This window comes from Nycticebus coucang, chromosome 1 (genome assembly GCF_027406575.1).
Source record: "Nycticebus coucang isolate mNycCou1 chromosome 1, mNycCou1.pri, whole genome shotgun sequence".
In the NCBI taxonomy this organism is placed as follows: Eukaryota; Metazoa; Chordata; class Mammalia; order Primates; family Lorisidae; genus Nycticebus; species Nycticebus coucang.
The window spans coordinates 17,658,215-17,676,249 of NC_069780.1; the positions used below are offsets into that span (position 1 = coordinate 17,658,215).

Sequence of the window (18,035 nt, forward strand, 5' to 3'; positions counted from 1 at the left end):
ATTGACTCCTGTGATGTAATAGGAAATATGTGTCTGGTCTCTTCCCCCAGTTTCTGACATAGAGGCCCTAAAACTCTTATAATTTCCTGAGTGATAGGAGTGATAGAAGCAATTTTTGTTGTAATATTTGGTCTTAGTCCCTGATTTTTGTCACTAAACTCTGAGACCTTTGGAGTGATGACAGCTTTTCATATGCTAATGGGATGACTGGAGGCTGGGGTTTCTAGTTAGCTTCAGTAACCGGGCTGGTTGCCAGAAGAAACAATCCTGTAATTAAAGGATTAGAACTTGCAGCCCTAGGTCCCAGCCTCCAGTGACAGGAGAGGGGCTGGAGACTGAGTCTAATCACCAATGGCCAATGATGCAATCAGTTTTATATCTATATGGTGGGACCACCATAAAACTTTGAGACAGTGGGGTTCAGAGAGCTTCTGGGTTGGCAAATGTATCCACACAGGGGGAGGATGGCACACCCCAGCTCTATAGGGACAGAAGTCCCTAGACACAGTACCCTCAGGACCTTGGCACATGTACCTTCTCTTCCGGCTATTCGTCTGTGTGTCGGTAAAAGTAAGCAAATGCAAAAGTGTTGTGGGCTGTTATAGCAGATTATCAAACCTGAGGAGGGGATTGTGGGAACTCCTGGTTTATAGCCAGTTGGTCAGAAGTATGGTTGAAAACCTAGAAGTTGCCACTGGCATCCAAAGCAGGGGGCAGTTACAGGCGATACCCTTAGCCGGCAGGACCTGTGCTAACTCCAGAGAGTGTCAGAATTGAATTGCTGGACACCCACTTGGTATCTACATAATGGAAGAATTGGTTGGTGTGAGAAAGACAACTACATGTTGGGTGTCAGAAATGTTGCAAGTATAAAAGAAAAACAGTTTATCTCCTTTAGATTGAAACAACATCCATCTATTATGATCTTACCGGTGCAGCTTAGCTGGGGTTCCACCAGCTTGGGTTTGGCTTAGCTGGGCAGCTCCGCTCACGGCAGGACAGCAGGTTGGCTGGATCAGCTCTGCTCTGCGTGTCTCTCACTGTCCTTGGACAAGTAGACCACAGGGACTGTGTTCTCTGGGCGATGGTAGAAGCACAAGAGAGTGAGAGGAAACACTCAAGGGTTTTTACTGCCTGGACTTGGAACTGACACCTGGTTGCAGGTGGTCAAAAAGAGTCACATGGCATAGTAGGTTCAATATGACCATGAACTGACTTTAGTTCTTCCCATCAAGAGGTAGAGGTCCTTTCCTCATATATTTCTTGCCTCTTGAATATAGGTTTGTGACTCACTTTGTCCAATAGAGTGTGGTAGAAGTTTGTGGCTTGCGAGTCTTATTCTAAAAAGGCCTGTGCTGCTCACAGCCTCTCATAACACTGACACCACGGGACAGGAGGATGAGGAAGCCCAGCTTGGGTCAGCTTCTTTGCAGCTGAAAGCCCAGTGGAGAGACACCCAGCTGTCCTAACCAGCCTGGCACAGCCCCCAGCTGACCCTAGAGCTGAATGTAACATCATGAGTGAGCCCAGGCCCGGGTGAGAGCAGCTAAAACACCCTTATCAAACCTGCTCACTCATCACAGAGCTGTGTTAGGCCACTAAATTTGGGACACAACAACAGATAAGTTACATGTATGGCTAAACCTAAAGGAAAGGGCAGGGACTCATACTCCTCGGCATAGGACGAGGGTGTGACACAAGGTGGGGGTGTGTGAAGATTTGAAACCACCCATTCAATCCATCGTTGTGTAGGATATCTGAATTGTAATTACTTCAGTTGTTAGTGGCTTCTAACATATTAAATCTGTTTTCTAACTCCCCGACCCATTCTATTTTGTGACAGCTTATCTCCAATGCTTCCCTTCTGGGCTCACGTGCTATTCCTCTACCCAAAGATGAATTCTATTTCTGCACATCCTTGAATCTGGGCTGGGTGTGACTGCTCTGACCAATAAAATACAATGAAGTAACATCGACTCAACCCCTAGACTTTTAGAGGACTGGAAAGTTCCATTCCTTGCCTCATAGACGCCTAGTACCTTGCAAGAAGTATGACTATCCTGAAACCACTCTGCTATGAGAAATCAAGTTTTGATGTCTTATTGCAGACAAATGATAGCTTACACATGTTTTGTGAAGTCCTACTTTTGCATTGTCATTTTTTTAAATGGTAGAGACTACATTTTACTCATCTGTTCCTCAGTTGATGGACACTTGGGCTTTTCCCCACTTTTTAGCCATTGTGAATAACGCTGCTGTGAACACTCATGTGCACATGTGTGGGTGTAGGTTTTCGTTATTCTGGATATTTACCTACAAGTGAAATTGCTGACCATATGCCTTTGAATCCCTTTTCCTGAACGGATAATTTTTTTTAAAAAAATCTGAATCTGTGACACAAAATTTAGAGGGCCAGACTTCCTTGGAAAATCTAAGTCATCTCTTCAAAATACAGCGTGTTGAAGAAATTGCAAATATAGTGTCACATGATCAAACAGCTCAAGCCTATCATATGAACCATAAAATAAAACAGAAAAAGAGCCCAGAGCTTTGTTCATGTAAATGATGCTACATTTTTATTCCTGGCTCCCACCCTGACCTGAGCTTCTACTGTTCCCAGGGTGGCTCTGTTCCGGCTCCCTTGGCCTCCTGGAGGAGGTCAAGAGCTAGAGAGTCTCTGATCACTTATCGGTGTATTAGAAGGGTCTTCTCTGGTCACGGACCTGAAACAGCTCTCCCTCACCATCTGTCCCCTTGCTACTTCCCGTCTTCAGAGCACTCCTCAGCACTTCAGATGTTTGTTCATTTACTTATTCATCTATGTCCTTCCCTGGACTAGTAGATCTTCACTTTATCAATTGCAAGCTCCCTAGCACCTATAGTAGAGCAAAGGGCTTGATATATTTTTGTTACATGAAGAATGAATAAAGAATTTTCAGTTTCCTTGATGCTGCACTGAGGACTGTCCTATGGGAAATTACATCAAGGAAACACGGTGTAACTTTGGCTGCTATCAGAGAATTCCAGGGGACATTAGTGGGCCTACCTCTGAATCATGGAATCAGAAAAGAAAACAGAACTTAAAAATTCTATTTTATTATTTTATATTTTATTTTTCAGACAGGGTCTTGCTCTGTCACTCAGGCTAGAGTGCAGTGGCGTCATCAGAGCTCACTGCAATCACAAACTCCGAGGCTCAAGCTAGCTTCCTGCCTCAGCCTCCACGGGGGCTACAGAAGTGTGCCACCACAGCCCGCTAATTGTCCATTTGTTTTTTCTTTTTTTGTAGAGATGAGGTCTTGCTCTTGCTCAGGCTGTTCTCCAATTCCTGGCCTCAAGCAATCATCCTGCTTTGGCCTCCCGAAGAGCAAGACAGGTGCTACCACGCCCAGCCTAGAAGTTAAAATGAACGTCGAGTTCATTTTAAATGGTAGAGACTACATTTTGCTCATCATTTCTGTTCTAACTTTATGTCATTGTTTCTGTTGCTTTCCTCTTCAGTTATTTAGGGAAACATTAAGCCTTTTAGACTCTTCAATTTTTGATGTTCTTCACTTTAAACATGCGTGACACAGAACAGTGGGACCCATAAACCTCAGATGCACTGAAGCCTGAATTACTGGTGCGGAAAGAGCTGCCTGATCCTCTCTACATGAGTGCTCTTGAAAAGTCTTAATCCCTGGAGGTGTACGTCTACCTGGCTTTCCCTTCAGGTGTTCGCCATCTCACCACCAGTCTCCTTGATGCCTTTTTTTTTCTGAAACAGAGCCTCAAGTTGTCGCCCTGGGTAGAGTGCTGTGGCATCGCAGCTCACAACAACCTCCAACTCCTGGGCTCAAGTGATTCTCCTGCCTCCACCTCCCAAGTAGCTGGGACTACAGGCACCCATCAGAACGCCCGGCTATTTTTTGGTTGCAGCCGTCATTGTTGTTTGGCGGGCCTGGGCTGGATTCAAAGCCACCAGTTCAGGTGTATGTGGCTGGCGTTTTAGCCGCATGAGCCACAGGTGCTGAGCCTCATTGATGTGTTTTTAAAGTTCTGCCTTTCATCACTCTTTCTTTCTCATCTGTCCTCACTTTTTCTATCTGCTGCCCCATAAATTCAAGGGCTGCTTTAGACAGCTATAGCATTAGCAGAAGCTGTTTTTCCATGTTGTTTTTGATTTTCTGCCATATAGTTACATCCTTAGTTCAGTTATATCAAGCAACTGTTTGTGGACTAACTACTGCCATTTCCTAGGCCTTGGAGATACTGAAATTATAAAACAATTCCTACTTTCAGTATTTTGTGATTTTAGCAGGCTCCTTTTCACTCATCTATGCTGTGATTGCAAGCTTCTTGCAGCTTCTCAATAGGCTTAAAATTGCTTTTCCATAGGTAGTGTCCATGAATGTGGAAAATAAATTGAACCAAATTGATAAACATCTGGAATCTGTTTTCTTCCTTCCATTCCTTCTCTTCAATCCAATCTATGTTTACCCAGGAGTATACTATGAGTAGTAGTGACAGCTGTCCATTTTTTAAGTTGAAGCTAAGCTACGAGGAAATGTGCCCCCCCCCAATATTTGTAAATTACATATCTGATAAGAGGCTTATATTCAGGATATATACAGAACACTTGCAATTTAATAATAAAAAGACAAATAATCCAATTAAAAATGGGTGGAGGATCTGAATAGATCTTTAAAAGAAATATACAAGGCCAGGTGTGGTGACTCATGCCTGAATCTCAGCACTTTCGGAGGCCCATGCAGGAGGGTCGCCTGAGGTCAAGGGTTTGAGATTAGCCTTGGAAACATACCGAGATTGTGTCTCTAAAAAAAAAAAATAATAAAGTAAAATAATTATTTTTAAAGAGATCTACAAATTGCCAACAAGCTCATGAAAAGATGCCCAACATCATTAGTTGTTAGGAGAATGCAAATAAATAAGTCACAGTGAAATACCACTTCCCACATACCAGGATGGCTATAGTAAAAAAGATGGCTATTAAGAAGTTGTGGTAGCGTATGAAATACTATATCCCTAGTTTCTATAGCAGAACATTTAAAACTCTGGCAGTTTTCTGAGTGACAAGAGTATCTTTAGTTACTTGTAACGAACCCCTTTGGATCACATCTGAGTTTATGCTAATGATGCGATTTAGGGTGGGGCCCCTAGAAAGCTGTCAGTATGGGGCTGGTCACCAGACAGAGCAAATGATTAGAGATTTGGAACTTCCAGTTCCACTCATGGGTCTCTGAGAAGGGAGCTGGGGGATCAGAGATCGACCTACATAAACACTCTCGTACAAGGAGATTTGATGAGCTCCAAGGCTGCTGAACATGAGGAGGTGATGGGAGCTGGTTCGCCAAGCTCTCCTTCCATCTCTTGCCCTGGCTGTTTATCTGTATCCTTGGTAATTATCATTTAAAATAAACCAGTGAACATAAATGTTTCTCTGAGTTCTGTGAGCCATCTCAACAAATACATTGAACCCAAGGAGGGAGGTAGTAGGAACTCCAATTTATAGCCCATTGGTTAGAAGAACAGGTGACAACCTGCTCCTTGGATTGGCACTGGAGTCTGGGGCTGGAGGAGTGTCAGTCTCGTGGGCCTGAGCCCTTGACCTATAGGACCTGATGTTACTTCCAGGTAGACAGTGTCAGGACTGAACTGAATCATAGGACTGGAGAATTACTTGGTGTGTGGGGACTGTGTTGAGTGTCTGAGTAGAGGAGAAAAACAAAACAAAACAGTTTTTCTCCTTTACTTGAGTGTCGTCAAAGATGTGAAGAAATTGGAACCTTCATACACTGCTGGTGAGGTTACAGCATGGAGCAGCCACTGTGGAAAAGTTTGGCAATTGTGCAAAATCTTAAACACAGAGTTACTGTATGACTCAGCAGTTCCTAGGTACATACCCAAGAGAAATTAAAGCATATATTCATCCACACAAAACCACTTACAATTGGCCCCCTATATCCATGGGTTCCTCATCTGTGAATTCAACCAACCTCAGATGGAAAATATTTAGAAAAGCAATCAATAAAAAATAATAAGAAGAACAAAACTCCTGATGCTGATGAGATGTTAAAAAAAATACAATAACAAAAAATAATACACATAAAAATATTGTGTAACAGCTATTAATATAGTATTTACATTGTATTAGGCATTATAAGTAATCTGGAGGTGATTAAAGCACACAGGAGAATATGCATAGGGTATATGTAAATGATAAGGGACTCAAATATTCTTGAATTCTGGTATACATGTCCTGGGCCAATCCCTCCGATAGTGAGAGACCACCGGACATGAATGTGTGTGTGTGTGTCTGTGGCAGCATTATCCACAACAGCCCAAAAGCAACCCCAATGCCTACCAGCTGCTGAGTGCATAAAGAAAATGTGCATTCATACAATGGAATTTTACTCAGCAATGGAGAGAAATGAAGTGCTGATGCAAGCCTAGATGAACCTCAATGACGTTGTGCTAAGTAAAAGAAGGCAGTTTCAAAAGACCAAATGCTGTGTGGTTTTATTTATGTAAAATGTTCAGAATCAGAAAATCTGCAGAGATAGAAAATTGATTCATAGCTACCGTGGGCTGAGGGGTGTGGAAGTTTAAGGAGGAGTGGGGAGTAAATGCTAATGGGTACAGGTTTGGGGGGGAGTAATGAACATGTTCTATAATTGAGTGCACTAGTTGGGTATGGTGGCTCGTGTCTATAGTCCTAGCACTCTGGGAGGCCAGGCAGGTGGATTGCTTCAGCTAAGGAGTTCGAGACCAGCCTGAGCAAGAGCAAGACCTGTCTCTACTAAAAATAGAAAAACTAGCTGGGCATTGTGGCGGTTCCTATAGTCCCAGCCACTAGGTAGGCTGAAGCAAGGGGCTGGCCAGAGCCCAAGAGATTGAGGCTGCTGTGAGCTATGATGCCACAGCACTCTATCCAGGGTGACAGAGTGAGACTGTCTCAAAAAAAAAAAAAAGAAATTACAAATAAAATTTAAAAAATTGAGTGATGGTTGCTCAACTCCATGAATATTAAAAACTACTGAATTGGGGACCTGGGTTCTTCCCCCAGCAGCTTGTGTGCCCTTGGCGGCCTGCGCAGACCTTTGGGAACGCCGTTCGGGTACTTGGGGTTTATCATGATTTTATACCAATTTTGACTTTTGGGATTATTTAAGAGGCCTCACTGCCGCCTGATTTTCGTCCCTCCGCCATCCAGGATTTAGGCCGCGGTGCAGGCCTGGCATAGTCTCCTGTTTGGACAGAGCGAGAAGTGAACTATGCAGAAGGACACTGGCCCTCTAGTGCCTTTGCATTGGTTTGGCTTTGGCTACGCAGCACTGGTTGCTTCTGGTGGGATCATTGGTTATGCAAAAGCAGGTAGTGTGCCATCCCTGGCTGCAGGGCTCCTCTTCGGGGGTTTAGCAGGCCTGGGTGCTTATCAGCTGTCTCAGGATCCCAGGAACATTTGGGTTTTCCTAGCTACATCTGGGACCTTGGCTGGCATTATGGGAATGAGATTCTACCACTCTGGAAAATTTATGCCTGCAGGTTTAATTGCAGGTGCCAGCTTGCTGATGGTTGCCAAAGTTGGAATTAGTATGTTGAACAGACCTCATCAGTAGTGATCAATGTCCTAGCTTGGACTCATGAAGAATTTAAAAGTCTCTAAATTTCTACTGTTTTCGTGTATCAAGAGAGAAAAATGCAGCATTTCTGTATCTCTGACATTCTACTTAAAACAAACAAACAAACACTGAACTTGATGGGAAAATTATCAGTCTTTAGTGTTATAACCCTACACAGGTGACAAATGTGTAACACAAAGCTTAACAAAACACTCAGTTTGATTCTTATATACTGATGTTATCTCTTCTTTCTGTACCTATAAGTAAAATTTCAAGGGGTAAAATTTTAGGTGTCAACATTGTGTGCCCTGAAACCTCATGCCCTAGTCCCTTAAAAACTTCTGTTCAGGGGAACAGAATGAAAAAAATCTTTTAGGAGATTTAGGATATCTGTTCTTTTGCTTATCTTAGAGCACAGACCTACTTTGAAATTATGTTAAATGAAATATGTAATATTGATGAAAATAAAGTTTACTCTAAATGAAAAAAAAAAAAAAAAACTACTGAATTGGGTGGCGCCTGTGGCTCAGGGAGTAGGGCACTGGCCCCATATACTGAGGGTGGCAGGTTTGAACCCAGCCTCAGCCAGACTGCAACAAAAAAATGGCTGGGTGTTGTGGTGGGCGCCTGTAGTCCCAGCTGCTCAGGAGGCTGAGGCAGGAGAATCACCTAAGCCCAGGAGTTGGAGGTTGCTGTGAGCTGTGTGATGCCATGGCACTCTACCGAGGGCGACAGAATGAGACTGTCTCTCCAAAAAAAAAAAAACTACTGAATTATTCACTTACAATGGGTGATAAAGGCAAATAAAGGCATTAGAAAAATAAGATAAAACAAATGGGTGAACTATACGGTAGATGAATTATACCTCTATAAAGCTGCTTAAAAATGAGATGATCCTTACGTAGCAGAACTAGGTTTACAAGATGAACCTGAAACAATACGATAAATGGGTTGTCAGCTTTACAGTGGGTTAGTCATTCAATATCCACATGAATCATTAGGAATCAGGAAAATGCAAACTAAAGCACTCACAAAAATAGCACATTATTTTATTTTAGGCTGGCAAAAAAAAAAGTCAGAAATTTGAGTCATTCCAAGGGCTGCAAGGGATGTGGAAAAACAGGAACACTCAGTCCTCCACTGCTGGGGAGCACCTAACCCAGGGCAGCTGGAGAACAGCCTGGCAGGATCTAGTCTAAAGAAGAAAATAGAATCTAGTCCCTGCCGCTGGGGAGAGCATCGTCTGTGGAGAGAGACAGACTCACAAACACATAATCCCAGCACAACCTGTTATGAGTAAAGTCAAGTGAAGAAATTGGAACCTTCATACACTGCTGGTGAGGTTACAGCATGGAGCAGCCACGTACGCACCAAGAGAAACAGAAACAGAGAATGAAACAGCTAACACTGCCTGGGGCTGCTGAGAAAGACTTTAAAGAAGAGGAAGTTTTGTATTAGTGTTTTGAAGGCTCAATAGCAACTCATTAGTTAAAGAATTATAGGAAGAACAATACTGAGAAAGGAGGGGAAACACAAAAGGGACTGCAGTCACACCAGGACGAAGTGGGCCTGGCAATGAGATGAGGGTGGGTGGGAAGCAGCAGGACCTGAGGACGGGCTGGAGACAGAACGGGTACTGACCTCACCAGCCGGGTTACTCTGGGGAGGAAGGCATGAGCATTTGTATTTCAGACACTCGCTGGCAGCCTTTCGAAGGACATTAAGGCTAGAAGATGCTGAAGGAAGGAAGAACAAGTCCGTAGCTGTTGCAGTGATCTAAGGAAGAGTCAATGAATCCACGAAGGCACTGGAGGGGAGGGGGTACTTAGGAGGATGGAGGCATCAACAGAACTTGACTACGTATGGGGAGAAAGAAGTGATTGGGTGACCCGGTAGACAATGGTGACAGCCAAAATTGTATCTCAAATTCTGTAAGATTACTGTTGAGCCGGAATCCGTTAAGAGTACAATCACAGGAGCATCGGTTGAACTGTGCAGTCCCAGAAAAACAGCAGCTAAATCGGGCACATCTGCATATCTCTCACCACATAATCAGGCATTATTTCAGTTATGGAAATGGATTAATCCATTTAATCCTCACGACAATTCCCTAACATAGACAGGGCCATATCCCCATTTTACAGATGAGGAAATCAGTTAAATGAAAGGAGAGGTTAATTGGATTCTGGGCAGTGATACAGCCAGTACGTGGCAGAGTCGGGTGGCCAACACAGCCAGGCTGTCTTCATAGAGGTCTGGGGATAACATGTAGTCTGCTGGGGCTGAGGGATGCCACACCTACAGGGCGAACTTCCTACAAATCCCACTTAAACATCGCTCTACCTTCCCCAAATTTACACTCCTCCCAGCTGCTAAACTCTCGCTGCTTCTCAGGGCTCTGGCTGCTATGCTGTTCTCCTGAGAGCTTCTCCTCCTGCCTGGCGGGCTGGCTCTGAGAGTGTGACTCTCCTGGCCTCGCTCCCTCCTAGGAGAAGTGAAGTCCTCCCCAGACTGGTCTGGCTTTTTGTTTTTTGTTTTTCCTGGAGAAAATTAAACCTGCTTTCAATTTGAAGGAAAGTGAGAGGAGGGACAGAAGTCTGGAATGTGAAGGAGCTGAAATGTTACATTGGATTCAGCACTCGCCTCTGTTTGTGGTGTCTCAGGGATAGCCGGGTGGAAACCCGAAGAAAAACCACAGGGAAAGGAGGCCAGAGGAGTTTTGAAATTACTTACCAAGTGTTTGGTTTTAGACCCTTCACAGGAAGATTTAAACAGCCTCTCTCTGGTTATTATTTCTAGTATTTTGGCAAGCAGCCGTTTTCTTTTTTCCACTAAGGGTTTTCAGACAACTTCTTATGTCAACCTAAAAAGGAAGAAGAGGCCCAGCACAGAACGTAAGAGTTTAACTCAGCCAAAGTGGGGGCGGCTGCCAGGAAGGCTCAGACCCCACCAACCCCAGGTGTGAGCTCCATTTGGCCTTTGTGACAAGCAGGTTTTTAAAGGCAGAAAAAAGGAGGCCTGGGAGTGGGCAGGTTCAAAGGAGCTTGTCAGGACTTCTCATTGATTTACAGAAGTATTTACTAGTGCTTGTCTATACATCGTGAAGCTGTAGGGTATGGATTGTAGCGTCCTGTGCGGCATTACCAGGTTAGTTTCCAGCTAGTTACGGCACTTGCCAGCAGGTTCAGAGATGGATGTGGCCGCCGTCTCGTTCCGATGACTTTCTGGGACGGATAATCTAAAAGGCCTCTCATTCCTCAGATACAGTTCTTTCTTTTTCTCGTTTATGTAGTGACATAATGTTTTTACTAATCAGGTCAAGTGAAATGTTGCTAAAACACTAGGGTGTAGGGATATACAGCGTAGAGACTTGATACACAAGGGCTCAATGAATGGATGGCTAACGAATGAAGGTGATCACTGCACGAATTAGGGAAACGCTTCTCTTTTTCATACCTCCCCTAAGAAGGCAATGGGAAATCAGTAGCTATGGTCAAGAATCCTACCCATCCATCTTCCATTCTATGAGCCACACTTAGAGATGAACATTGACCAATTGAAGAATTCAAAAGCTGGCAGTCAGGTATGAAGTGTTTAAAACATGATAAATAAAATAACTGGAGAAAGGAGAAAATTAGGATTTAGGGTAGAGAATCTCATGGTCTTCAAATATTTGAAGTGGGTAGGAGCCAAGGCAAAAATCAGGCCAGTAAGTTCAGACTGAAGTTCTCCTGGCAATAAAGAACTCTAATGAATGGGGCCATCAGGGCTGAAACAAGCTGCCCAGAGCTCCCTGAGCTTCCTTTTCTGGGAGGTGACCCTACGAAGGTAGACCCCAAAGACCGTTTGACGGAGAATCTATGGAACAGACTCCTGCAGTAGATGGAGACAGGCCAGAGTTCAAATGCCCAGTCATTACAACGGTGTTCTGCCACCTTGAGAATGTTCAGTTTTTAAGATGCTTTCCAAGCATTCTAACAACCGGACTCTTTTTAGAATTTTTCGTATTCCACTATACCTTTGCTTCTTGTTTAAGGAAGCATTTGCAGATGACGAGTCCTATCCATCTCTTGCTCCAGCACAATGCTGATGGACAAGCCCACCATGCAGCCCAGAAGTGTGGCTCTGCATTCGATTAAAACGCCGGGGCTCAGAAGCATGGGGTAGTCCACTAAATGCCCTGTATTCTGTGCAAACCCAACCTTGAGGCTTTATCAGCATAACCTTTGCTCAAGCATGTTTGTGTACCTATGTGTTTGTGTAATTTTTGCTTGGTGTCCTCACATGGGGGCTGATTAATAAATGACACAGGACCTTCACATGAGAATCAAAGACTGTTTGGTAAAGGACAGAAGGGCTACCTGTATCAGTTTCTCTGGAGGTTCTACTAGACTCTGTGGGCTTTGGGCCCAGGAATCTACTTTTTGACAAACAACCCCCCCTCACTAATTGTGAGCTTGAAAATTTGAGGCCTCTAACTTTAGGAGGCAGCAGGATTGCAGTGAGAGGAACTTCCCTCCCCTGAACACAAACACTCTCTTTGGAGACAACTGCAGACTGTTCCCAGATGTGAAGAAGTGGACTGGCCCATGGGGAAGTGGCTCAGCTAAATTCATTGCTAATTCACTATTTAAAAAAAAAAAAAAAGCCTCAATTTAAAATGAAAGACATAAAATTATATTTTAATTGTTAAAGTGTCAGAAAGATATTTTAACTTACAATTATGCAGTTCTCCACATTATAGAATGCCTTTGGTTTAAAAGAATTAAGAAAATATTGGGCACGTCATATATTTAGAGTCTTCAAACAACATTATTAATTAACTTTGTTGAAATCTTGTGCCGTGATCAAGAAGAATGAGCAACAAGGAAAAGTAAGTGACTTGGCCTAACAAGTGCCTAGTGGCAAAAGCTTTTATGCCTACCCTGGAAACCAAGACAGTTACAGTGGAAGAGTTACACAACACTTCTCATTTTATACTGACACTTTGTATCCATAAATGCCAGGCCATGGAAAGTAAGCCAAGATGTGTATGAAAACAATTCATGAGTTTTACTTTTGGTTTTAATTAGGACATGCTTGTTCATCAAGAAATATCTCCAGTCAAGTAGTCTTGGGAAGAAGTTGCTACCCACAATCTGACACATCAGAATACTGTCACCAATAATGACTACGAACTTGAAGTGGACATCCAAAGCCTGGAACTCTAAAGGAAAAGACAACTTCCATTGAGAAGATTGATATTCTTGACACTTAGCCTTTTAAAAAAGCTCAGAACAGCTAGCATATCTGCATCTCGGGATTGCATTTCAGAAACTCTCATGTTCTAGTTTTAGCTTGGATTGCTAATTTCTGACAAGTATTTGACCTCACAATATCTCTACTTCCTGAGTAAGAAATAATGGCATTTTCATTATTACATATGTTCTAGAGGCACCCATTGTAAAGAATTTATAAAAAAAAAAAAAAGAGTAACGTGAAAACAACAAGTGGTTATATAAATAGGAATCGTTTTATTTATTTGTTATTTTTATTTTTAGAGTCAGGGTCTCTCTGTGTTGTCCAGGCTGGAGCATAGTAACCATTCACAGGTATGTCACTATGCATTGCACCCTCAAACTCTATAACCTCAAGCCCTCCTGGGCTCAAGTGATTCACCTGCCTCACCCTTCTGAGTTGTTGGGACTATTGGTATGTGACACTGGGCCCAGTTTGTGTGTTTAAACAGCAGCTTGGCCTAGTCTCAATCTATGTTTTCTTTTTTTATCTCCATCGCAATTACTACAAATTATATGGGCCAAAGGCATCCTTACCCATTCTGTTGTCACTGACAGCCAAATTATTAACCAAAATAGCAAGGGACTGTATGTCCAGAGAACAGGGTTTTTAGGTCAACAAGCATTGGTAGATAAGAATGCTTTAAGATAAATATTTTTTACTTTGTTTAGGATTAAAAATTAGAAATACCATATTGTATTGATAAAATGCAGGAGTTAAATAGAGAATTATAGTCAACCTCATTTGTCTACTGTACATACTTCATTATTATTATTCTTCTTTTGGCTAGGACTGGGTTTGAATCCGCCACCTCTGGTATATGGGGTTGGCGCCCTACTCCTTTGAGCCACAGGCGCCGCCCTACTGTACATACTTTAGATGATATGTTGTAGATTACAATTTTTAAAACTCTTTTATTGAACTCTGGCATGTATCCATACACGTATTCTGGGAAAAACACACTCAAACTGAAAGCATGTTTCCTCTGCTCTCACTTAACAAGCAACACAGAAGGCTTGGCACCTGTAGCTCAAGCGGCTGAGGCACTAGCCACATACACCTGAGCTGGCGGGTTTGAATCCAGCCCGGGCCCACCAAACAACAATGACAGCTGCAACCAAAAAATAGCTGGGCATTGTGGCGGGAGCCTGTAGTCCCAGCTACTTGGGAGGCGGAGGCAGGAGAATCGCTTGAGCCCAGGAGTTGGAGGTTGCTGTGAGCTGTGATGCCATAGCACTCTACCCAGGACAACAGCTTGAGGAGGCTCTGTCTCAAAACAAACAAACAAAAACAAAAAACAAGCAACACGAAAGACTTTCTGTGACCAAATGTGTGGAAGTTCCCCACAGCCACCAAGCAAGCAATTCTACAATGGACACAAACCGGGTGTCCTCCAATTCAGTTGTGACATTAGCCACCTGGAGATGGTATCAGATCCCATAGGCTGAGGGTTCAGTCCACAGGACCACCCCATGCCCCAGCAGACACCAGTCTCAGGTCTAGGTCTCCAGAAATTCTGACTGACTTGTTCCAAGTTGGGATTCCCACAACTCTTTGAGTTTGAATAATTTGCTAGAGAGGCTCACGGAACTCAGGGAACATGGTTACCGGCTTATTCTAAAGGTTCTTGCAAAGGGTACAGATGAAGAGAAGCACAGACAAAGTGCGGGGGCAAGGGGCAGGGGGCAGCGGGCAGCGGGCAGTGGAGCCTCCACGCCCCCGGGGCCCAGCACCTACCAGCTCTGCATGTTCGGCTGTCCCCCAAGCTTTTTGTGGAGATTTCATTAGAGAGGTGGGATTGACAACTGTGTAGAAATGTGATCGGACCAAAGGAGTGTGATCTGATACCCAACAGGCTGAGTGAGAAACCCAGCAAGGCCTGTCCAGATTCTTCTTGGCTCTCTGTGCGGCCTCCTTCCTCCAGGGTGTGGGCAAAACTCCTTCTGAAATGAGGGTCTTGTGACCTACAATCAGACAAAGTAGGTCAGAGAATTGTTTTATGGCCACCTCCAAGACAGAAAGGTAGAGGAAGACTCCTGCCTTGGGGTGAAAAAGAAGCAGATGATAGGCGCAGGAGAAGGTGAGAGACAGAGATTGATCCTGTCTTCTGATGCTGCTTCTGAGCCCTGGAGTGACCTCACACTGTAACAAAAGACTGAAACAAGGGCTGTGGGAGTTATGAGCCAGGAACTATGGGTAAAAATTGATATACAGAGGGTGCCAAAAAATCACATGCACGTTTTAATGAAGGAAAACTGTATTAAAATTGTAATAATCAATATATACCGATAACAGAAGGTGAATACAGGTCATGTTTGACTTCTGCAATTACAAGAGGCGCTCGTAGTGGTGACTATCAGCGTCCAGACGCTTGCGATTATGACAAACTACTGCTTAAGGAGCACTGACCAAGTGGCCACTTGTACTGCCGCGAGCTACATTTCACAGCACCAAGCATCTCAGACTTACCATGGATCCGTGCAGCGTTTGGGCACATCGGAGGCTCTGTTGTTACTCACACCTCCATGGTCATCACACTTTACAACATTCTTGTGTTTCAAATACCACTTCAAAATGGTCTTGCATTCCTTGAATGACAACTGTGCTTCTTCGACTATCCTGCCTGTCCCATGGTGACACTAGCATTCATTTGATTAATCCCATCTTTTGAGTGAGCACCATATTGCTACTGTAATTCAGTTTAACTTCAAAAAGTAATATACAGATAACATCTCTTACACAAAAAATGTGCATACATTGTTTGGTACCCTTGTAGAGCACTATATTATACATATGCAAATGAGCATAATTGCATTAATTGCACATATGTAATTTGATGATTGTTTATTATGTATACACCCAGGCAACATTCATCTACATCAAGGTCTAGAAAGTCCTCAGTCTTCCATAGGGTACAATTTTTGTTGCATTTAAAAATAATACATTTAATCGGGCACAGTGGCTCATGCCTGTAATCTTAGCATTCTGGGAGGCTGAGACTTATGAACTGCTTGAGCTCAGGAGTTCCAGAGTAGTCTAAGCCAGAGCAAGATGCCATCTCTAAAAAAATAGCGGGGTGTTTTGGCTGGCGCCTGTAGTCCCAGCTACTTGGGAGGCTGAGACAAGAGGATCACTTGAGCCCAAGAGTTCGAGGTTGCTGTGAGCTATGACGCCACAGCACTGTACAGAGGGTGACCAAGTGGCACTCTGTCTCAAAATATATATATTTAAATAATAATTAAAATAAATACCCACCAAACAACAATGACAGCTACAACCAAAAAAATAGCCAGGTGTTGTGGTGAGTGCCTACAGTCCCAGCTACTTGGGAGGCTGAGGCAAGAGAATCGCTTAAGCCCGGGAGTTGGAGGTTGCTGTGAGCTGTGATGCCATGGAAATCTACCCAAAGTGACAGCTTGAGGCTCTGTCTCAAAAAAAAATAAAATAAATACAATAAAATCGGGTGGTGCCTGTGACTGAAAGGGGTAGGGCACCAGCCCCATATGCCAGAGGTGACGGGTTCAAACCCAGCCCTGGCCAAAAACCGCAAAAAAAAAAAAAAAAATAAATAAATACAATAAAATAAATGGAACATTTAAGTATTTAACACAATAAAATATTTAAATAAAATGTATCCTTACACTATAGAAAATTTGAAAAATTAAAAGATGAAATAATCTTTCATTGTTTTATCACCTTTATAAAGCTGATTTAATTTTTGATAATTTCATTTATCTTTTTTCACATGTTTTTAAGAAATTGTGAGAATACATGTAAGTACTTTTTTCACCTGACATTACATATGTATTTTCTATGTTGTTTCATAATTCCTTATATTTATAGTTAGTCGATCCTGCAAAATATTGCATTGAATGAACATATTATCATTTTCTTTTTTTTTTTTTTTTTGAGGAGGGATAAAAATGTTTTAATTGGTGAAATACATTGGTAAACTGAGTGATTTACATTGCGGTATTAAGTAGATACACGTGTCATTATCAAAAGAAAAACTTCCCAGATATCTCACTAACCATCAATCACCAAGTCCTCCAAAACAGTATAGAATTAACATGAGCTGCCGTGAGAACACAAGGGCAGGATGAGGGACTCCGTGGCTATGAAGTATTTGTAGTTACATAAGCCTCTGACTAAAGAAAATAGGAATTTGATCAATGCAAATTTAACAAGTTTATTTTTAAATATCACAATGAAATACAGTGTTCCTGCTAAAGGAAATTGTCTCACATTTCAAGAAAGTTTGAAAACCAAATGATAGAAAAGGGAAAGAGATCACAGTATGAATCAATTCACCAAATTTATAGCTGAAAATTAACGGGAAGTAGAAAGATAACAAATATATTATTTTAGGTAATTCATTTATAATGCCTTAGTATCTTAAGTTATAAATAGAATGAGGATTTTGTTATATAAAAACTATCAAAAAAGAATCAGGGAAAAGACATGACTTCCAGGAGCAGTGTTGAACGGCCAGGGGTTAAGATGGTACAGCAGAGCACAGCAGCCCAGGCTGGGTGACCACAACCTTGACGACAGTCTGCTAACTTGCCTTTCACAGGCAGACCACAGAAAGTTCCACACCCAAGTATATTTTCTAACAAATTCCCTTCTGCGACTGCAGCATTCAACATGCACCCATGGCCGTAAGTACACACTTAAGATTCTGAGGGGCAGAGAGGGAATCGGGCAACTGTTTAGAATTTCTTAGCAAATGTCTGTGCACATGACAGTGCCCCCTGGGGCCAAATTCCTTCCAAATTGATCATCAAGCACTTGGTCTCTTGCTTATTGAGTTGTGATGCTATTTTCTTCTAATTTTTCCATACCGTCTTTGTTTGACTAGACACCATATTGACAGCTTCAGAAGGCAGGCCAACACAGACTCCTCCATAATTTCTCCTCTTGTCATCTTCGTTATTGATTCTTCTGTTGCATCTTTAGCTGATCCTGTAGGGCCTTGGCCCGTGCCCACGGCAGTGGAGTTCCTGCAGCCCATAGCGCCGCTGGCCCTTATTTTCTTAACTGTTCCTTGACATGTAAGTGAAGTTTCTTCCGTTTTGCTCTTTGCTGTGATAAGTATTTTTTTTTTGTATATGGATTTTTTTAGTTTAGTAATAG

The 18,035-nt window shown here is 42.8% G+C and overlaps 1 protein-coding gene and 1 pseudogene across 1 annotated transcript; one reads left to right on the plus strand and one right to left on the minus strand.

The window, feature by feature from the left end:
• Positions 1-7,044: 7,044 nt before the first annotated feature.
• LOC128595645 (transmembrane protein 14C) lies at positions 7,045-8,120 on the plus strand. Its single transcript, XM_053604449.1, has 2 exons — positions 7,045-7,111; positions 7,221-8,120. Exon 2 carries the CDS (start codon positions 7,275-7,277, stop codon positions 7,617-7,619), a length of 345 nt encoding a protein of 114 aa, XP_053460424.1. The 5' UTR covers positions 7,045-7,111; positions 7,221-7,274; the 3' UTR covers positions 7,620-8,120.
• Positions 8,121-17,256: 9,136 nt separating this feature from the next.
• LOC128595707 (overexpressed in colon carcinoma 1 protein-like) lies at positions 17,257-17,913 on the minus strand (annotated as a pseudogene).
• Between the last annotated feature and the right edge of the window lie 122 nt (positions 17,914-18,035).